General features: G+C 37.5%; 4 protein-coding genes across 4 annotated transcripts; 2 read left to right on the forward strand and 2 right to left on the reverse strand.

Annotated features, from left to right (window-relative positions):
- The first annotated feature begins 189 nt into the window (after positions 1–189).
- LOC101294725 (two-pore potassium channel 1-like) lies at positions 190–1,841 on the forward strand. Its single transcript, XM_004291515.1, has 3 exons — positions 190–200; positions 549–1,451; positions 1,558–1,841. The coding sequence occupies exons 2-3, from the start codon at positions 574–576 to the stop codon at positions 1,712–1,714; spliced, it is 1,035 nt and encodes a 344-aa protein (XP_004291563.1). The 5' UTR covers positions 190–200; positions 549–573; the 3' UTR covers positions 1,715–1,841.
- Positions 1,842–2,502: 661 nt separating this feature from the next.
- Positions 2,503–6,377, reverse strand: LOC101294242. The gene is made up of 3 exons (XM_004292996.1): positions 6,022–6,377; positions 2,644–2,785; positions 2,503–2,544 (listed from the first exon to the last, which is right to left on the reverse strand). The coding sequence occupies exons 1-3, from the start codon at positions 6,306–6,308 to the stop codon at positions 2,503–2,505; spliced, it is 471 nt and encodes a 156-aa protein (XP_004293044.1). The 5' UTR covers positions 6,309–6,377.
- A 7,207-nt stretch (positions 6,378–13,584) lies between these two features.
- Positions 13,585–16,692, forward strand: LOC101295011 (cysteine synthase 2-like). The gene is made up of 6 exons (XM_004291516.1): positions 13,585–13,767; positions 13,877–13,951; positions 14,859–15,002; positions 15,221–15,604; positions 15,684–15,919; positions 16,176–16,692. Exons 1-6 carry the CDS (start codon positions 13,618–13,620, stop codon positions 16,396–16,398), a joined length of 1,212 nt encoding a protein of 403 aa, XP_004291564.1. The 5' UTR covers positions 13,585–13,617; the 3' UTR covers positions 16,399–16,692.
- A 414-nt stretch (positions 16,693–17,106) lies between these two features.
- Positions 17,107–19,442, reverse strand: LOC101295300. Its single transcript, XM_004291517.1, has 3 exons — positions 19,155–19,442; positions 18,052–18,152; positions 17,107–17,614 (listed from the first exon to the last, which is right to left on the reverse strand). Exons 1-3 carry the CDS (start codon positions 19,213–19,215, stop codon positions 17,333–17,335), a joined length of 444 nt encoding a protein of 147 aa, XP_004291565.1. The 5' UTR covers positions 19,216–19,442; the 3' UTR covers positions 17,107–17,332.
- Between the last annotated feature and the right edge of the window lie 2,288 nt (positions 19,443–21,730).

Below are 21,730 nucleotides of genomic sequence, written 5' to 3' on the forward strand. Positions count from 1 at the left end.
GATTTATTCCGTTGTCGACTAATAATAAAGTTATGCATGTCGGTTGATAGAGTTGGAATTTCTCATTGATGTGGCGCACTGACCAACGGACCACAATCTGCCACGTTGTGGTAGTTTGGGAATGCGTTGAGCATATACTTGGACATTTGGACTCGACAAAGAAAAGAAATGTAGACGCGGCCATTCTGATTTAGAAAAAGGTGAGAACTTTGTTCTTGTCTTCCTTTTTCATTCTGTTCTTGCTAAATTGTTTTAGATTTAGGTGCTACTGCAGCACTGCTATGCATGTTGTTTTTATCTTATTCTGTTAATCTGTGCAAGTAGAAACTCCTAGGGTAGTTGGATTAGCTAGAACAATGATAAATATATATTGCATTTTCCTTTCTGGAAGATCATTGCAATCTAACTGTGATGCTCTTAAACTGATTTATATGCTTGCTGGAAGTGGGAACTAGCTAGTAGTTGATGAAAGATCGAACTTTAAGCTGAAGTAGTAGCTATTGTTTGTGAATTGTGATACATCGATCTTTGACATCTTGGCTATGCAGGTCTGTAATTTGCTGGATCTTCATTATGGCTAGCAATGGTATGAGACCGCCATTGCCTAGACCATATGCAAGAAATGGTCCACAGTGTAGAAAATATCGTCGTACCAGAAGTGCCCCTCTTGCTAATTACGGAGCCCTAGAGCCAAAATGCATGGCCTCATCAGACTCATCAGTTCAAGAACGTTCAAAATCTGTTATGCATTTGAGTTTTGTTAAAGTAGCTATATTCTTGACTGCCTACTTAGGATTGGGAACTCTTTGCTTCTCCCTCGCCGGGCACCAGCTCAAGGGGGAGAAGACAAATGTAGTTCTTGATGCTGTTTATTTCTGTGTTGTGACCATGACCACTCTCGGATATGGAGACATAGTGCCCAACAGCACTCTAGCGAAACTGCTGGCTTGCGCTTTTGTCTTCACAGGAATGGCTCTCGTCGCATTGATCTTGAGCAAAGCTGCAGACTATTTGGTAGAGAGGCAAGAACTATTGCTTATCAAAGCCTTGCATAGGCATCAAAAGTTTGGTGAGGTCGTTAATGAAGTCGAGACTAAGAGTGTGAGGTACAAATGTGTTACGGTCTTTATCATTCTTTTGGTTCTTATGGCTTGTGGCACGATCTTCCTTGCTACAGTTGAGAAATTGGACATTGTGGATGCATTTTATTGTGTTTGTTGCACCATCACAAGCCTTGGGTATGGAGATAAGAGTTTCTCGACTGAAGGCGGGCGGGTTTTTGCAGTGTTCTGGATACTGTCAAGTACTACCTGTTTAGCTCAGTTTTTCCTCTACGTTGCTGAGTTGAACACCCAACATAGACAAAAGGCTTTGGTTAACTTGATTCTTACTCGTGAAATAACCAAAGTTGATTTGGAGGCAGCTGATCTTGATGATGATGGAGTTGTTGGGTAGGTTTCTCAAACTCTCTTTTCACTGTTAATTGGCATATGTCTGTTCTTATTTGCAAGGCTTCTATTTATAGCTGATTGCTCTGTCCTTCTTCCTTTGTCATAGGGCTTCTGAGTTTGTCATATACAAACTCAAAGAGATGGGAAAGATTAACCAAGAAGATGTCAGACTTGTAATGAAGGAGTTTGAAGCTCTTGATGTCGACCGGGATGGATCCTTGTCGATTTCAGATGTAACGCTTGCTGAATCATCTACTCCCTGATCCAAAGTTCATAGATTTATAGATACAGACATTGCTTCTTTGCTTAACCAGTACGTTACGTTTATGATTGCATGATGGTATGAATTTACACAGGAGGCCATACCAAAAGCCCTTCAATATCTCTTCCTTCTGAAAACATAACATAGTTAGACTTCCCATGAGCATTTCTCTGATCGAACAACTTTCTAAACTTCTTAATCCGTACCAACTTTCATAGTTCCTACTTTTGTTAGTTCAACAAACATTGTCTACTATTAACTGGCTTATTTAGCAGGTTCACTGTTTAAATTTCGTGGAAGTTCCTATAGTTCGTATTTATGAATATTTTGATGTATTTCGATCAAACAGTGAGAAATGAAGACTAAATATAATTAATCTCAAAGATATTTTTTGTATTGCTTGTAAATTTAAATTCAAAAATTTGAAACCTGTCACTAGAACTTGTGATGTGGTTGAGCATAAAAATAAAAATAAAACTAAGTTGCACGGACACGGCGATAGCGACGGCGACACAGCAAAACTCAAAAACCGAGTTTCCGACACGGTTTGGACATGACAAACAGAATTATATATTTCTAATAAAAAAAGATCTAAAATATAATTATACACAAAATTTCATATAATTATATAGGAAATACAGAACCCATCGATTAATTACTAATCTCAATAATCACTAATTAGAAATTGAAAAAAGAGGCTGACCTTGGAAATATTAACATATTGTTGCGACCTTTTTTAGCGGAGAGACTATCAGCTAGAGATTAACAGACTTGAATCTCCAATATAACTTACTTGCCCATGGCTGGAGGAAGAGAGCTAGAGGTTATCAGCTGCAATTGAATGGTTAACCGATTAAGAACAGTGAAACAATGATTATTTAGAACTTAGAAGAGATCGAATGAAGAGATATTAAGGAAAGGATGATTGACCTTAACAACCCAGAGGAGATTGAGGCCACCGGAGGCTGTCGGCGGAGAGAAGAGATCGAATGGGCGACTTCGTCTTCTTTTTCGTCTGCGTCGTTTCCTGACTTTCACCTCTTTGTTTGTTTGCGACTGTGCAACGAATAAACTGTGCAACATAGAAGAAAAAAAAGTGAAACGTGTTAAAATTTTCATAAAAAGACAAAAAAAAAATTCAGACAAAAAAAAATACACTTGTTATTAAAGACAAAATTTAAGTTATTAAAAAAAATATGGATCGTAAAATGAGGGATGTAATTACACTTAAAAAAAAACATGTTAAAGACGGACCCTGTGCTACGATTTTTCTGTGGTACAAACAGAAACAAAGTTTTTCAATTTTTCACATGCATCGCGAACGATTAGTCTCGATGAAGTTTTGGAATACTAACGCTGTAAAAAAAACTAAAAGTTGAGGAATTACAATTACTGAGTAGACTTGAATGATTGGTTTGGAGTTTGGACCATAATTTGATCATGACGGAATTCACTGGGCACTGGCTTCCCACCAGCACGAGGACCTCCATTTACCAAAAGGGACCTGTCTGATGTCAAAAATGAATGATTGTATATGCAATGCGGGTCCCGCGGGACACTTGTGCATAGATCGGACTGGATCGAGTTTTAGGCAGCGTCACATCACCGGCGTCTCTATGCAGCCCACCACTCCAGACTTGCATCAAGTGTCGCACACCATTTTGGTTAGGTTTAGATGTCCCTCCTTTCGGGCGAGGGTTTTAGTTTTGGTGTTGTTTGTGATTTAGGTACGGCCTTGTTTGATGTCATGTCTAGAGACTACTGGTGTTAACGTCGGTATTTTCTTGTTGTCAATGTAATAAGAAGGTTGCCCATGCATATATGTTTTTTGGTGTATAGTGTTTAGTAGGGTTGTCTCTTCTCTTCGAGGCTTCTGGATGGGGTTACATTTGGACCATTTCGATTCATGTTCATTGTAATTGCAGGTATGAGGGTATGGAGAAATGTGGGACTGTGGAGACTTGTTGTCCACCTCTAAAATCTCTCATGATTGTAATAGTCGGTTGTTATTATACAAAGTTTATCTTTCTAAAAAAAAAAATCATTAATATTTTTAATTAAAAAGAACATATTATCCTCATCTACTATTGGGTAGTTAGTTATTTTAAATTATTAACATGCCGCAATACATAAGCGGTTTAAAATGAACTTTATAACAAAATTGAATGTTACGTTTACTGTAAAAATTTTACCGTCATTTAGCACGACATTTTGGTGAACCCATTACACCCCATAAAAGGATACTATTTTCCAAGAACCATTCTAGATGTGAGTGAGTCTAAGGGCACATTTACTAACTTGTAATGAAAATTATCATGAGTCGGTATCAACAAGAATCGGTATAAGAATATTTCATTACATTCTATTGTTTACTTACCATAAGAAATCAAAACAGTAATGAAACTATTTACGATTAATGTTATTTACTTACCATATGGAATCAGAACTAAAACTAGTTAATTACTAAAATACCCCTACAAGAAAGGAAGCTAGAATGTTTACAGTTTTATCGATCATCAAAAACAAGGAAGCTTATCAATCATCATGGAAGAGAGGCACTAACCTCAGAATCGGTCGTCTTCTTTGTTGTTGTTGTTATCGAATGGTAACAATACAATATATATTTCTAAGGTTGAGTAATTTGGAAATATATAACTATGTGAGGATATTTTAGGAAAAAAAATTGATTTCATAAGTTTGATTTTGATACCTATCTCCCTCTTTAGGTATCAGATTTGGAGGTTCATAAACAATCGATTCCTAATAAGCAAGTTGAACCTATACCCATTCTAATACCTTGACATGTTAGTAAATGTCAGAATTCAATCATCCCGAAATCAATTCCATAACTCTCAATTTTATTCAGGTTAGTGAACATGTCATAACAGTACATACAATTTTCAAGTTTCAATACGTTTGCCTTGTAGACTGGACTCGGGGACCTAAAATTTGGCCCCTAGTTAACCTTCAATGGGGGTACTAGTAATACAAGATAAGCACGTGGTTGCTGTCAATAATGGTTTGGAATTATTTGGGAATCTTTGCACAGTAGTAAACAAATGTGAAACCGTACGATCAAACGTAAAAATTCATATTTTAAAGGACAAAAGCAGCATTATGAAGAGTAATTTTAAATACACATCCCTAATCTCTTAATACACACTCCTTACTTAATACACCACTCATCTAGTTTTTCATTTCAATATTATACTAAATACACATCCCAAATTGCCTAAAATATCCTCAATATCTAAAACTAATAATAATCTGTTATTTAATATAATTATTATATATTTACTATTTTATAACTCTCTTTACGTATTTTTTTTTATTTTCTGTTAGATTTTTTTAATCGGGTTAGAAATTTTTTCTTGATATTTTTCAATTTATAATCAAAAGAGTAATATTATATTCGAAATCCAAATCTCCAATATCATATCAATCGGCTAGAATTTGAAGAAAAAAAATATTGAACATACATAATTTTTTTAAAGTTAAGAAACTAGTAAAAGTACAATAGCATAAAAATTAGTATTTAGTCTGTAAGATAAAAACTAAAGTTGATAAAAAAAAAACCAAATAGATCGGTAAATAGTACATGTGATTACGACTGTAATCGAAATTCAGGTGATGAATTTTGGAGAAGAGGTTTTTATTTCTTTTCTCTTGATGCATAATAATAGTGGAAAAGAGTTAAGGTTTTAAGGAAGAGGAAGTTTTTTTTTCCCCTAATAATTGATGGATGTTTTTGTAATTAAACATATCTATCAAATGTGATGTGAAATATAAAATAATAGAGATGTGTATTAAGAGATTAGAGGTGTGTATTTAAAATTTCTCCATTATGAAATACATAATCAAGATTATATAATTGCATTAGAGAGACACTAAACAGTAAGCACCAACTTGGGTGTTGTAGAATCTCTAGACTCGATCCAAACACCTAGCAAAGGCCAAGCTTAGAGATTGAGATGGCATTCATTCTCCCACTTATTTAGTATTCCCTTTTAATTTCTTTAATAAATTTGGACCACTCCCCTCTCCATTGACTCAAAACATTCCTAAATTCTATTTTCTTTAAAAAAAAACCCAACATTTTTACATTCTATTTTCTTGATAGTAATAGCAGCAAAAAATAATAATAGCAATAATAAAAAGAACTGACAAAAATAAAAATCAAGAAAAGGGCGGTCAAAATGAAAAGGACCATTTAGAGGGTTATTATTGTTGCCTGAGATCACAGTTTCACAGGGGATCGATGTTGAACAACACAAGTTAGAAAATTACAGCTACTAAAAGTTACATTACATTTCAGAAGGGTAACTTTCCACGGCGTGGTCCGGCTGGCCGGCTACATAATCGAGGAGGCCTTCGCCGGCTTTGTCAGCGTGGGAATCTGAGCCCGGTAACGAAGTCTTCCCGAAGACGACGACGGCAAAGAGGAAGAGGGCGGTGGAGAGGAAGAGAGGCCAAAAGTAAGCCAGAATGGTTAGAAATCTTGGCGCAAAGAGGGTGAGGGAGTAGAGGGTGAGGCAGAAAATGAGTGCAGAGAGGAAGTGGTATTTGAACTTGAGAAGCTTTTCTGGGATCTCCATGGTTAGTGAGAGTGAAGGTTGAGAGAGAGAAAGAGATTGTGGGAGGTTTATCTCTTTAATGTGAAGAGAATCTCTGAGGGAAATAACATTTTGTTTGCTGAGCCTTTTGTTTTGGAGTGTGTAAAAATTGATATGAAAGTTTTGCCACGGCCCACGGGCACTACTTTTCTTAATTTACCTTGTAGTATATATGCATGTAATGTTTATCTGGTCAATAATAGATCAGCAGTTGAAATGTTTGAGAAAATGCTCATTTAGTATTAATTTAAATCTCTCATTTCTTATTTCAATAACAATCTTTTTTATTTACCCATTTCAATATAAGGTAACCTTTTTTATGTCCAAATGCACAAATCTTTATGACCAAATATAAAAATCTTTACTAAAGTTTTAACAAATAATATTATTTTAAGACTATTTTGCCTCACCCCTTAAACATGCATAGAAAGAGAGAAAATGAAAGAGATAATACTTGGCCGGAATTTCACTGGACTCCGGTCACCGGCCGTCGGATTTCTCCGATCGCCGGATTTCGGTCACCGGTGACTCGGTTACTGACCCCCAATAATTTAGTTACTGACCCCCAATAATCAATTACTGACCCCTAATAATCGGGTACTGACCCTAATAACTTGGTTACTGACCCCCAATAATCAGTTACTGACTCTCAATATCAGTTACTGACCCCCCATAATCAAGAATAACTTGGTTACTGACCCTCAATAATCAACTTATTTCAGCTTAATAATACAAGAAAAGAAAAAATATCAGAATATAATCCAGGTAACCGACCCAATAATCAGGTAACCGACCCCTAATAACTTGGTTACTGACCCCCAATAAACATGATATTGACTGTAATAATAAATTACTGACCCTCGTAACTGAACTACTTCGGCAACTGGTCGTCAGAATTGAGTTATTAATCCCAGTATTTCAGTTACTGCCACCTAATAATCATTTAAAACATACATTTTTAAGTTCGAAATGACTAAAAAATAAAGCAACTGGACCAATAAACATTCTACTGCATTTTTATCAACGTCTTCGCCATTTAGTCAAATCCCAGAGTCTGGTGTATATGATAGGCTCTGTACAATGGAGTCAAATCAACATCTTCGCCATTGCTACTATCATCTCCATCCTCCTCCTCCAAAGCATACACACAGTCTCTAAGGCTCAGCCTGCTTTGCTCCTCAGCTTATCGTTGCTTGATTCTTAGATCCTCTTCTCTCTGCCTCGCCGACGAGGCCTCAACCAGCCAATCGTTGAAGTCCTTCATCACCTTGCGCCATGTAGAAGTTGCCTCGGGAGAGGTGGTAGTTGGATTGGGAGCAAAGCTCCATGAGCCGGACGCAGCTCCGGACCGACTGGAGCGCCAGGTTGACGTTGCGGCACACGTTCTGAGCTTCCACGAACGCGTCGAGTGACGTCAGCAGGGGGAGGCCGACGGCCTGGAGCTTGGCGTTGGATTCGGAGAGGGAGGACTTGAGGGTGTCGACATCGGAGAGGAGAGATCGGAGCTCGTCGACGGCTTGGATGAAGTCCTGGTAGAGCGCGGCAGAAGGGGCGGAGGTGGAGGAGGAGGGCCTTGGGTTTGCCGGAGGCAAAGGCTTTGCAGACGAAGGGGCCGTTGGGGTCAGAGAGACCGATGAGACCTTGTGCGGCGATGATGGTGAGGAGGTCTAGAGAGAGAGAGAGAGAGAGAGAGAGAGAAGAAATCATATCGTGATGTGAAAGAGAGAGGTTTAGTTGAATTGTAGCGAGGGCAAGGATGTCTTTTTGCTTAGTTTCATTGGAATGAGTTATGAGGTCTTATTTTCATTTAAATGGGTTTTAAAATCCCTGTTTATGTGCAAATGGGCATTTTCCCAATACGTTATGGTCTACAAGTATTTATATACGAAACCAACAAGAAAATCCAGACAACCTATCAAAGCTAAAATAACCACTAGAACATGATGAGAGCTTATTGTAAGCAAGTCTAAACGAGAAACTAAAAAACTCACCCGTTGGTTTTGTTGTTCGATGAGATGTTGTTCAAAGTTCGAAGAGGACTGACACGATTCTTAAGAAAAACCTACTTAACACGCACAACCTTTCAAAACAGGAAAGTTGGCAAATACTTCACTCTTCATGCGCCTCAACAAGTAGCTATACCTTAGAACTTAGGCATAAGAGAGTTAGAGGTCGGCAACTCGGTTTTGACCACTGACAGTTGTCACTTGTGCAAATACATGGACAAGACCTTGGACTTGGGAATTCTGCATCATATACCAGACTCCACAAAAACATAGGCGATTTGTTTGAATGTGATTGGATGGTTCAAGAAATTCAACGACAAAGATTTTTATGAATGTGATCACAGTTTCTACTGGTAATTGCCGGGAGAGTTTCTAATGTGGATCTTATAATAAGAAATAAACGAGGACCACGAGTGTTTCAATCTTTAATTGATATTTTGAAATTTCAATGCACATGCCTTGAAACCTATGTTGCACGGATACTTCAATTTGAGGTTTATCCTGTATTCGATATCGATATGATGCTAAAACTTCATGAATCCCTAAAGTATAGATTGATACTTCGTTGATACCCTCATAATTGGATACGTGAATCTGTAAGTAATTTGGATACACAAGGTTAAATTAGACATTTTTGTGTGGAGAAATTACTAGTCACTCAACTAACTTTCATGCGCTCGACAGTTTACTCCATTAACTTTCAATCGATCACTCCTCAAACTATCCAATGTCACACAATTAGGTCCATCCGTTAAGTGGCCGTCCAAATTAGTGGTTAAGTTGCTGACTTGACATATTTTTCAACTGGAAATTCCATTTAACACCCCACATCTCTCTCTATCTCTCTCTCTCTCATATTTAAAACCCATCAGCCAGCCATGGCTTCTCACTTTTCTCTCTCCGTCGTTTCTCTCATCACCCTCCTCTTCCTCACCGCAACCGCCTCGCCGGACGCCGCCTCCTCCATCACCATCGACGTCACCTATTCCGCCTCCACCGTCGCCACCTACCCAACCCCTCTGCTACCGGAGCGCGTGGCCTCGACCGTCACTTCCCTCAGCCTCGCCACCCTCCGCCTTGACATCTCTGACCCGAACCTCGTCCGCACCTTCCTCTACTCCAACACCACCCTCCTCCTCACCATCCCCAACACGCTGGTGTCCCACCTCTGGCCGCCAACCACACCAACGCCCTCTGGTGGCTCACTGTTCAACACTTCCAATTCCCAAATCTAAAATTTTAGGGATTGAAATCCCCAATTAGGTTGTCAAGTCCCATCAAATTGAAACAGGATTGTTTCCAATCAAACAAATGGCTTCAATTTCATATAGAGGAAGGGGAGGCGAGCGAGAAGAGGTTATTGGCTGGGGATTCGAAGTGGCTGAGATTTCAAGTCTAGCACGGGTCTGAAGCAGAAAACGGAAGGGCTTCGTGGATGGTGTTGTTTAGAGTTTGGTTAGCGGCGAAGGGAGAAGATTGTTGTAAGGGTTTGAGTTTTGGGCTTTGGGAGAGAGATGCGGGGTAGGTGGGTTTGAGTTTTTGGCGTCGGGAGAGAGATGTCGAGGAGCTGCGGGGTGAGCTGCTGGTGGTATGGTTGCGGTGTCAATGTGGTTAGTTGCTAGTGGTCTGGTTGCGGTGTTGATGTGGTTGGTTGCTGGTGATGTGGTTGGTTGGTTGCTGGTGTTGTTGTTGCGGTTTTGTTGAAGGTCCAACTGGTGATGTGGTGGCGTTGTGGTTGCGGAGGAGGTGGAGGAGGAGAGAGAAGAGATTGAGGACAGAGGACGGGGGAGGAGAGAGAGAGAGAGGTGGGGTGTTCAATGAAATTTCCAGTTGAAAATATGTCCAGTTAGCAACTTAACCACTGATTTGGACGACCACTTAATAGATGAACCTAATTGTGTGACATTGGATAATTTGAGGAGTGATCGATTGAAATTGAAAGTTAATGGAGTAAACTGTCGAGCGCATGAAAGTTAATGGAGTGACCAGTAATTTCTCCTTTTTGTGTTAAACAAAATGAAAATTAGGAAAAAAAAAAATAAGTTGCGAACGCCTCTTGCTCCTTCTTTTCTCTTTGTTAAAATCACAAGATGGTGTTTTTTTTATCAGGTAAATAATTCAAATATGGGTAATGTTATGGTGTGTTAATGCATGTGATGCATCAACTTTATCCTCAAATTGTAAAATGAGTATTTAAAGTAGTAATACGAGTCCTCAAAGTTGTAAAAAAATTAGTTACAACATTAGTCTTCATTTGTCCTTAAAGTGGTGATTGAGTCGTCAAAGTTGTAATATGAGTCCTCAAAGTTGTAACAACTTTTTTTTAATTACTTTGAGGACTTAGTTACCACTTTAAGCACACATAATGACTAATGTTGTAACTAAATTTTTTTACAACTTTAAGGACTCGTATTACAACTCCGAGGACTAATATTACTAGTTTGAGAACTCAATTTACAAAGTTGCTGCATTAACACATTGTAGAATTTTCCCTCAAATATTACAACTTCGTGAGTCGAAGTCACAACCTCTCACATCCTAAAGGGTGATTATACCTCTAGACCAAATGATACTGGGCAAGATAAGAAACAATGTAGCATATGTTGCATTTTTTTCATATATATTAAAACAATATTTATTTGACGTATTTTATCACCATATCACGTGTCATATTCTAACTTACATATATCCTAACTTACATATTTACTTGACGTATTCAGAAAAAGCTTGCAGGTTGGAAAGCCAACTCTCTTTCTAGAGGAGGAAAACTTGTTCTGATTAAATATAATCTCTCGGGTTTACCTAATCATCTTTTGTCTTGCTTTAAGTGTCCTAAGTCGGTTACTAATGCTCTTGACTCAGATTGTAGAAAGTTTTTATGGGGACATAGCACACATTCCCCAGTTTCTTGGTCATAAGCTTGTTTGCCTAAAGATAAAGACGGGTTAGGAATACGACCTACTGAACACTTTAACAAGACAACTTTAGCTAAGTTAGGGTGGAAAGTTTTGACCGATCATAACAATTGGTCGGTCAAAATTGTTAAAGCTAAATACCTTAGACGAGAAAATTTTTGGACTGCAAGAAAAAGAGCTCATTGCTCAGTTGCTTGGAAAGGAATTTTAGACTCTAGAGACTTTTTGAAACAGGGAATGAGATGGACTATTGGAGACGGAAAGAAAGTGAATTTTTGGCTCTTTAATTGGGCTTATCCTTTTCCTTCACTGAGTTTCATTCCTGAAAACCAACATGAACATATGAATATTTATGAAAAAGTAGCTGACTATATTACCAACCAACAGTGGAATATTCAAAAGTTTTCTACCGTTTTACTCCAAGAAGTAGTAGAACATATCTAGGTAATTCCTCTCCCTTATTTTCCTCAAACTGATAATTTGAATTGGGGTCTCACTGGCCATGGACATTTCACTATTAGCTCAGCCTCTCGTCTACTGACTCAAAATCTGGAAGCTCATTCTCAAACCGCTCTTTTAAAGAATATGTGGAAGCTCTGTATTCCACCTAAAGTTAAAGTTTTTGCCTGGTAACTCATTAGAAGTAAACTTTCTACGAGAGATAGACTCTATACTAATTTGCAGACTTATAGAAGCTGTCCTTTTTGTCACTCTACCTTATAAACTACTGATCATTGTTTCCTACATTGCAGGTTTGCTCAACAAATTTGGCGGTTAACTTTCCCTAACTTTCAAGTTCATCTTTTTAATTCCTTTCTGCACTGGCTACAATCCTTATCTGCTACTCCTTCTTTTATATCATTTTTAGAAATTGCAATTACTACAGCGTACTCTCTTAAGAAATGACTTAATCTTTAGAAACCGTTATGTCCATCCTGAAAATGTTGTCTACTTTGTAGAGAAACTTTTTCGGTATTATTCTACTATTAATGCAACTTACCCTAAGAGATTTTGCAGGTTTGTTGAGCCTATTCGTTAGCATGCTCCTCCTCATCATGCACTTAAGCTCAATTTTGACGGATCTATCTAGAATCATTATGCATCTTCAGACTTTTTTTTAGAGATGCAGATGGTCAACCTGTCTTAGCATCTACAAAACATATTGGCCTAGATGTTCTCACAGCTGAAGCTTCTGCTTTACGTGCGGGTCTTTTAGCAGCATGGATCCATGCTTTGTAGAAAATTTTGGTTGAAAGAGATTCTCAAATCTTAATCAATTCTATCAGTGGTACATGTTTTACTCCTTGGAAGATTCAAAGACATTCTCTCTCAAATTGGTCAAGTTTCTTTCACATATGCTCATCGAAAAGTGAATTTCGTGGCAAATGCAATTGCAAAACTGAGACATAAAATTGGAATACAAGCTTGGAGCATATCCCTTCCTTTTGTAGCTAGTCAGGATTTTGTAATTTGAAGTTTTTTTTTTTTATATTGTCGAAAAAAAAGAGAAATTTTAAATACACTCCTCCAATCTCTTAATACACACCCCTATTATTTTATATTTCACATGAGATTTTATAGGTATGTTTAATTACAAAAACATCCATCAATTATTAGGGCAAAAAAAAAATTTCTCTTCCTTAAAATCTAACTCTTCTCCACTATTATCACGCATCAAAAGAAAAGAAATAAAAACCTAATTCATCCTGTGAATTTCAATTACTGTCGTAATCACATGTACTATTTACCTATTTATTTGGTTTTTTTATCTAACTTTAGTTTTTATCTTGCAGACTAAGAACTTAGTTTTTATGTGATATGCTATTGTCTTAACATTAGAAAAAAATTATGTATGTTCTAATTTTTTTTTTCCTTCTAAATTCTAGCCGATTGATGTCATATTGAAGATTTAGAGTTCGAATATAATATTACTTTTTGATTATAAATTGAAAAATATACAAAAAAAAATTTCTAACCCGATACAAAAAAAAATCTAACAGAAAATAAAAGAGAATATGTAAATAAAGTTTTGAAATAGTAAATATATAATAATTATATTAAATAACATATTATTATTAGTTTTAAATATTAAAGGTATTTAAGGCAGTTTGGGACGTGTATTTAGTATAATATTGAAATGAAAAACTAAATGAGTAGTGTATTAAAAAATTAGAGGTGTGTATTTAAAATTACTCAAAAAAAAATTACATAAAGGGAGGGTGGGTTATTAAATAATTTTTTTAATAAAATAGAAATCGTCTCGCAAAGAAGTATTAATTCAGTTTTGGCGGTGTTCCAGTTGGAACCGCCGAAATGGCGCCTGTGAGAATTACAGGCACAGGCGCTGTGGTCGCTGCAATCTCAGTGACCATGGCCTTGCTCTCTGTCCTGCTCTACAAGTCCAAAAAGATCAAACCGGCCTTACCATGGAACAAAAATCCCAGAAGTGGCCTCGTTGGAGCCATTGGCAACACCCCTCTCATTCGCATCAACAGCCTCTCTGACGCCACTGGCTGTGAAGTAAATATCCTTCTTCTACTTACCTTAACATTCTTCTGGGCTTCTTTTAAATAATAAATTCTATGATGTCTGGTTTTAACTGACTCGTTTTGTTGTTGGGTTTGTTCAGATTCTTGGGAAGTGCGAGTTTTTGAACCCTGGAGGGAGTGTCAAAGATAGAGTTGCTGTCAAAATTATTGAGGAGGTGAGTTATTTTGATTATTTGTTTGATTGAAAACTATCCTTGTGCCAATTGTGGGTGAGAGAACAGCTGGAAAGATGTAATCTTGTAGAACCTTTTCTTGGAAATACTACTAATGCGTTGGTTGATGAACACTGTTTACATTTCACCCATCCCAATTGATTTTGAAGGGTGTGGTCCCTTGTAGAGTGCAAATCTATCTTTGCTTGGAGCTTGTGGTAGGATTAACATCTGTGAAATTGTTCTAGGCCAAATATATGCTAAAAACGTTGAATGTCCTCGGGTAGGAGTGTGAAACATGGATGTCAAAAACCTCTTGAATTGTGGCGTATATCCTTTCTTTGGAGGACCCGTTAATGTTTTTCTGAGCTTCTTATGCATCATTTGGCTCTTATGGAGGAAGGAAGGCTAAAAAGTGCTGAACTAATGGAAGAAAAGGTAAGGAAGGAGAGGGCTTTAGTATTGGAGAGGTTAGGTTTGGGCGTCTTTGTGGGAATCAGTAACAGTTGATATAGAGATTGTCCTTTCTTCATAGTGATTTCAGAGTCTGTTGCTGCAGTTAATTCAATATTGGTATCTTGATGGTGGTTGATAGGGGTTTGTGACTTTGTGCATTGTTGCTTTGATGAAACTTTTTTGTAGCTGTGTCTAGAGAGGGACCTCTTGTTCACAGCTGGAATTTCTTTTTGTAACTCACAGAGTTTGATTTGATGAAGTCCTCAAAAGTCTACAACTTCATTTCTTATAAGGATTGTGGTTTCTGAAAACACTGTTCAGTTAAACAATTTTGGTAATTTATTCCTTTCGATATTGTTTCAGTTAGCATTAATTGGATAGTTAGCTGTAACTGTGATTTCAAAATTGGTTAGTTTTCCAAGTCACAAGTTTTCTGGTTTTTGGTTTTCCCCAGGCTTTGAAATCTGGAGACCTTGCTCCAGGTGGAGTAGTCACTGAGGGAAGTGCTGGAAGCACAGCTATTAGCCTTGCTACAGTTGCTCCTGCTTATGGTTGCAAATGTCATGTGGTTATACCCGATGATGCTGCTATTGAGAAGGTAGGCAGAGAATGCATTTTGGATTAGCCAGATGGTTTTTGCTACAGGTACCTTTGGGTTGTATTTGATATGAGCAAATTCCAAAAAAAAAAAAATGCAGTACCAAAAACCATCCCCCCTTCTCTCGTACTTCTTTATTACTTTTTTTATTTTTTATTTTTAGATTAATTTTTAAAAATGTGCTAAATTTTTCTTCCCCGTGCAAACCATGTCTTCAGTCTCAGATACTTGAAGCCCTAGGAGCCACTGTTGAGAGGGTAAGGCCAGTTTCAATCACACACAGAGATCACTTTGTCAACATTGCTAGGCAACGGGCCTTAGAAGCAAATGAGTTAGCCTCAAAGCATAGAAAAGATGAGCAAAAGAATGGCAAAGCCCTTGAGAAAGTTAATGGTTGTCATTATGATGGAGAAAAACAATTGTTTCCAAGGAATTGTCCAGGTGGATATTTTGCTGATCAATTTGAAAACTTGGCAAACTTTAGGGCACACTATGAGAGTACTGGGCCTGAGATTTGGCAGCAGACTGGTGGACATATAGATGCATTTGTGGCGGCAGCAGGAACGGGTGGTACTGTGGCTGGCACTTCCAAATTTCTACAGGTCCCCTAATTTTTCTGCTGTAAGTCTTTGCTTCATCTCTTGGTATAGTTGTATAAATCATATATTTTGTCTTTGACAGGAAAGGAATCCAAACATCAAATGCTTCCTGATAGACCCTCCTGGTTCTGGTTTATTTAATAAGATTACGAGGGGGGTGATGTACACCAAAGAGGAGGCTGAAGGACGAAGGCTAAAGAATCCATTTGACACGATAACTGAAGGAATTGGAATCAATAGACTAACAAAGAATTTTCTGATGGCAAAGCTTGATGGGGCTTTCCGAGGCACAGACAAGGAAGCTGTTGAAATGTCCAGGTCAGTCCCTGTTCTCGCTAAACTCTTTCCCGTAGTGTTTTCCCTTTTGCTGAGATGCTCTGAAAATCAAAGAACATGGTAATGAATTTATGTTAATATTCTCCATGCTCAGGGTTTTTTGTCTATATGTTTTTCTTTTGTTAAACTAAGTTTTAAGAAAATCTGTTATTTATATCATTTACTTAACAATTTTACAAGAATTGTCAGTTATTGGACTTGCCTCAAGCTACTTATCCTTAAAACTTACTTTTGTCAGGTTTCTGATGAAGAACGATGGGCTCTTCTTAGGGAGTTCTTCAGCTATGAATTGTGTTGGAGCAGTTCGAGTGGCACAGTCAATTGGTCCTGGTCACACTATTGTCACCATGTTGTGTGATAGTGGGATGAGACATCTAAGCAAATTTTACAATGCTGAGTATCTGTCTAAATTTGATTTGACACCCTCTGCTTGCGGATTAGAGTTCATGGGTGTTGGATAAGATATGCCATCTGATTCTTATTTTTCTCTTTATGTTTCCATCCAAAGTTAGTGCAGTAGCCAAGTGATTTGACATGTGAACTCTTGAATGTTGGTTAGAGATAGTTGGGACAAGATATACAGGGACGGTACCCAGAAATTTTCAGCAAGAGTTACCCTCTACATTATTTTTCAGAGGCAAAATTTGCTTGCTGATTATCTTGGTTTTATATTCCAATTCCAATTCTTTGTAGTCTCTCACTCTTTTTTTCTTTTGGAAAGGCAATAATCAAAAATAGGGATTTCCCAATTTCTTAGGATTGTTTCTCCCGTTTGTTTTTTATCCCGTGGAATTAGCAATTTCCACGGGAAAATAATCATGGAATTTGGAAACTTAAATTCCTAACTTGAATTTCTCACAAAATATGTGTCATTTGTCAATTCCTTTAACTGAGGTTAGTGTTAGTCTAAATACAAATTCTTGTCATTTTAAAATTCTACGTCATGAAATCCAAACAACGAAATTCTTAATTAATGGAATTACAATTCATGATGATTTTAAAATTTTTATAGAAAGTAAAATTATTTTATCCAAACACAACGTGAATCCAGTGTCGAATTTGAGAGGGTGAAATTGCAATTTTTTTTTTTTTTTTTTACAAATCAAACTCCCCTCTATGCAATGTCCATTAGACAAATACTCATGGAGGGGTGAGGTTTGAAAGAAAAGGATGCAAATATACTAGTGCATAACACTTGTCTATGCAATAAAATTACAATTGGTCTTGAACAGCGAATTCTGGTTTCAACTGAAATTTTATTGTCAACATGCATTGCCCCAAGTGTCTGCAGAGACAATGTAACCATTCCACCAAACAAGGGCTGTGCAGTTCAAATAACTAAAACAGCAGTAAGTTTTAAACCAGACAATGGTCTGCGAAATTCAGATATAACAATCACTGGGGATGCCACTTTTCAAACTCAGACTCATGACAGTGGGGGTCTAACCAGTCCCTCGAAGTACCTTTTGCCATGTTGCTGCTTCCGTTCCCACCACCCACAAGTTCTCGCAGATTGTCCAACTTATTCTCTCGACCAGTCCCACAACTCTTCTGATCTGCTTCCTTTAATTTCTGCTTGAACTTCTGTTTACGGCTAGAAGGATTTACCTCTTGCTGCTTTGAATGTGTAGGGGGCGCTCCGTGCGGTCCTAAATATATATTCTCTTGTTTTTTGTCCTGCAGAAAACAATAAAAACTTCAATAAAGCAGTCCAGAGGTTTCAGAATAAGAGCAAGGTTGAGAGTGATTTTAATGTGCTAACAAATATAAATATGTTTGGCATACAGAAACAAAAGTACTTTCTGGGTTTACATGAGCACACTTTAAAGTAAATGTGTAAGAAGCACCTCCATTTTTATGGAATAATTTACAGGTCAACTGAAAATGCTGTATATATGATTATACTTTCAAGCGATGACTCGCTTTCTGTACCTTCTGGGTTTACATGAGCACCATCTAAAGTGAATATGTAACATTTTAAGGAATTGTTTTAAAATTAACTGAAAATGCTTTGTATATGATACTTTCAAGCATGACTCACAAGTTTAGACTATGTTTAAATGAGTTGTTTTTCATTTACAGGATAAATGGAACTAAAACAGTTGCTAACCGACCTTTGGAGATGGAGGTTTTGGGTCTTCTACTATAGGAGCATCATCATTAGTTTTATCTTGGTCTTCGATAACCAAACTTGGAATCACAAATCCATCGTTGTCTGAAACAAAGAACAGTCATTAACCAAGGCCAACACAATTGAACATACATCAAATGCAAATTAAAAGTATAATTGAAATTTGTTTAGTCCTTGTGGATTGAAGTCGACATCTGTTCGGTCCTTGCAGTTTTATTTTAATCTAAATGATCCTTAGTCACGATTATTTATCCAAATGGTATTTCCGTCAATTTTTCTGTTAGAATACTGACGTGGCCGTTAAAGACATTGTAATTTTTAACGGTCACGTCAGCAATTTAACTGAGAAAATTGACGGATGATCATTTGGATGAAAAATCGTGAGTTTAAAGACCATTCAGATTAAAATAAAACCACAAGGACTGAACATATGTCAACTTCAAACCACAAGAACTATACAGTACTTTACCCTAAAAAGTATATTGCAGCATGCTAATAAACACTTTACAATCAACTAAGCCTGTACATGGGAAGGAACTTGCACTCCACTTATACGAACGCACAGTGCATACAGTTTGTTCTAGAGACTAGAGTGCAAATAACATTAACCCGAAATCGATAAGATCACTTGAAGCATAATTATTCAGCCTCTCAGAAAAGCTGTTTCCTCATAATTATTCCCAACACCGGATTCTAACGCAACTACATACCTAATCCCAGATCTAATGTTGTACATAGAATTCAGCAGTAATCAAGCCAAAATGACAAATAACAGAGTACTCAAGCATTGGGAATCAAACAAGTTCGGTGGGCCTACAAATCAATTTCTCAAGTTTGCTGTCATTTCACTGTTTCAGTATCATAGTCAGACACATCAGAAAATGCAAAACAAACTCTCTATCATCTATAACTTGTAAGATTCAAGTTAGCTAACCAAGTCTATTTCAATGTAGCAGCTTCTTTTGTTCCCCATCAATTAATATAAAACCCAAATCAAACATGAATGTCAGAACTTAACCCAATAAAGAACAGAAGTTTCATTAAGAACCAAAAAGGGGGATTGGGGAAAGAGATAGAGAATGATACCCCACTCATCATCTTGTTGTGGTTCAAAAACTGGAGTGGTTCGAACTGGAGAAGGGTCCATGGGATGCTGATGATCATGGATTTAACCAGCCACAGGGCGCAAGAGCCCAGATTTCAAGATCAAATCCAATCACAACTCCAACTCCCACAGAGACCCAACTGCGTGCTGTCTGCCAAATCTGTAGAAACACAGAAGCTGAGGTTTCGGGTTATTATAAGCAAAACCTAAGACTTGTCCAAACATGGGGAATCCAGTACTTTAAGTGTCTTTAACCAATGTATGTGGATACAAAAAGTTACTTCTCCTCTTGAGAGTGGCAATAGGGATTCTCAAAAAAAAAAAAAAAAAAAAAAAAAAAAAGGGTAAAAAGGGTAGCGATGTGAATTAAAATTCTGATTTTTTATTTATTTTTTATTATAAGAGAAAGACTAAACAACAACTATAAAGAAGATACACTACATAAACCTTTCGATCCAACTGATCAAATTGTAATTTTTTTTATTTATCTCACTGGTTGAATGAGCTCATGTCAATTGATGAAGTATATTGGAGACAACGATCCCGAGCTCTATGGTTAAAAGATGGAGATAGAAACTCAAAGTTTTTCCATCAGAGAGCATCGAATAGGAAAAAGAGAAACAAGATTAAAGGCCTTATGGATCATAATGGTACATGGCAGAGTACCCCTGCTGGCATTGAAGATGTAGTTATCCGGTACTTCCAGGACCTTTTTGCCCATAAATAACCAGACTTGGCTGCACATGAAGTTGTCCTACATACTATCCAACCGAGAGTGTCTCCAGCGATGAACCAAACTCTGCTAGAGCCGTATATAGCCGAAGAAGTAAAAGCTGCATTGTTTCAGATGCACCCATCAAAAGCCCCTGGACCTGATGATATGTCACCTTTTTTCTTTCAAAAGTATTAGGATCTGATTTGAAATGAGGTTAGCAATGCAGTCATATCCTTCCTCACCATGAAGGAAGCACCACAGGATTTGAATTTTACTTATGTGGTTCTTATTCCTAAAGTGAAAGAGGTCCAGAGTATGACTCAATTGCATCCGATTGCTCTATGCAATGTTATTTATAAGATTGCTTCCAAGGTCTTAGCTAACAGATTGAAGTCCTTCCTTCCAACGATTATTTCTCCGAAACAAAGTGTTTTTGTCCCTGATAGACTGATTTCTGATAACACCTTAGTGGCTTCAGAGCTAGCTTACTATATGCATAAATTGCGTAGAGGACAAGTAGGTTTCATGGCGCTCAAGTTGGATATTAGTAAGGCATATGATCGGTTGGAACGAGATTTTTTGAAGAAAATCATGTTGAGGATGAGATTTGCTCCTACTTGGGTGGACCAGATTATGCATTGTCTCTCTATTGCCAGGTACTCTTTTTTTATTAATGGAGTGCCTAGCGGATTTGTCACTCCCCACCAAGGACTGAGACAGGTGATCCCATCTCACCTTATTTGTTTATGGTATGTGCTGAAGGATTATCGGCTTTGATTTCTCAGTCTGTTGCTCAGGGTAATTGGCGTGGTTTGCAAGTCTGTGATGGGGCTTCCATGATCAGTCATTTACTTTTTGCGGATGATATTATGTTGTATGCTAATGCTTTGCCACGGGTAATTTGTTTGGTGATCGTACCTTAGATTGGGAGAATGAGATCGAGAGGTATACTCGTCGGTGCTCAACCTCGTCTCTGAGAAATTGAGTTTTTGCATCATAGTTGCGGGCTAGGTTTGGATTGGATTTGGTTGCCGGATCAAAGTGATGTCAAGTGGTTATTGGTGGTCGGCGGGCCGGTTTCGATGTCGAGCACCAGTTGGTTGACTGATGTTGGTGATCAAATGTTGGTGTTAGATCTTGAGGAGCGCCGAGGGGTTGATCAAATGTTTATTTTTTGTTTTTTTGTTGCTTAGTTACATGTGTAGAGTTAATCGGGCTAATATCCTGAGAGTGCACTCAAAGTCCCTTGTATGTTCTAGGTAGGCGACACGTTTTTTACTTCATCAAATGGTAACTGCTGTTTAGTGGCAGAGTGAAGGTAAGTGTCGTCTGATTTATCTTCCAACGACAACATAGTGGGAAAATAGTGTTTTTCGTAATTATACTTCACAATAATAGTCGATTCACCTTTCCGTTGTGTCACCACTATATCAAAACAACTAGAGCAGTTATTAGAGCACTTTTTGCTTGTTGGTGTATAATTGAATACTTGTTTGTAGAGATTTCTGATATTACTTCAGGTATTTTTCATCAAGGGTTTAGGCTAAATATCCTTTTATATTTCATAGTACGAGAGGGAAGAGATATTCGGAAGTGGGTTTTTATGATCCGATAAAGAATCAAATTTATTTAAATGTTCTTAATCAATCAAAGCTTGAGGACAACCGCACTAGCCTTTCATTCATAAAAAAAAAAAAAAAAAAATTAATGATGTTTGAAGTATTTCTAGTGCTTGCAAGAAGAAAACTAGGACGAGAAATTTTTGAACAGCCTAACGTGCTTCATACAAAAAGCGTTTCTAGGTCGAAGTATCGTGTACCTGAATTATTTTGAAATAACCAA

Source organism: Fragaria vesca, linkage group LG2, assembly GCF_000184155.1.
Source record: "Fragaria vesca subsp. vesca linkage group LG2, FraVesHawaii_1.0, whole genome shotgun sequence".
Classification (NCBI taxonomy): domain Eukaryota; kingdom Viridiplantae; phylum Streptophyta; class Magnoliopsida; order Rosales; family Rosaceae; genus Fragaria; species Fragaria vesca.

Excerpts from the sequence above, each read along its gene's own strand:
- LOC101294725 (XM_004291515.1), top strand. The coding sequence starts at position 574 with ATGGCTAGCAATGGTATGAGACCGCCATTGCCTAGACCATATGCAAGA. Across the intron at positions 1,452-1,557 it reads GATGATGATGGAGTTGTTGG|GGCTTCTGAGTTTGTCATAT; the intron begins GTAGGTTTCTCA and ends CCTTTGTCATAG.
- LOC101294242 (XM_004292996.1), bottom strand. The coding sequence starts at position 6,308 with ATGGAGATCCCAGAAAAGCTTCTCAAGTTCAAATACCACTTCCTCTCT. Across the intron at positions 2,786-6,021 it reads GAAAGTTACCCTTCTGAAAT|TTTATTCGTTGCACAGTCGC; the intron begins GTAATGTAACTT and ends TATGTTGCACAG. Across the intron at positions 2,545-2,643 it reads ATCTCCTCTGGGTTGTTAAG|CTGATAACCTCTAGCTCTCT; the intron begins GTCAATCATCCT and ends ATTCAATTGCAG.
- LOC101295011 (XM_004291516.1), top strand. The coding sequence starts at position 13,618 with ATGGCCTTGCTCTCTGTCCTGCTCTACAAGTCCAAAAAGATCAAACCG. Across the intron at positions 13,768-13,876 it reads CTGACGCCACTGGCTGTGAA|ATTCTTGGGAAGTGCGAGTT; the intron begins GTAAATATCCTT and ends GGGTTTGTTCAG. Across the intron at positions 15,003-15,220 it reads ATGATGCTGCTATTGAGAAG|TCTCAGATACTTGAAGCCCT; the intron begins GTAGGCAGAGAA and ends CCATGTCTTCAG.
- LOC101295300 (XM_004291517.1), bottom strand. The coding sequence starts at position 19,215 with ATGGACCCTTCTCCAGTTCGAACCACTCCAGTTTTTGAACCACAACAA. Across the intron at positions 18,153-19,154 it reads ACAACAAGATGATGAGTGGG|ACAACGATGGATTTGTGATT; the intron begins GTATCATTCTCT and ends TCTTTGTTTCAG. Across the intron at positions 17,615-18,051 it reads CAAAACCTCCATCTCCAAAG|GACAAAAAACAAGAGAATAT; the intron begins GTCGGTTAGCAA and ends TGTTTTCTGCAG.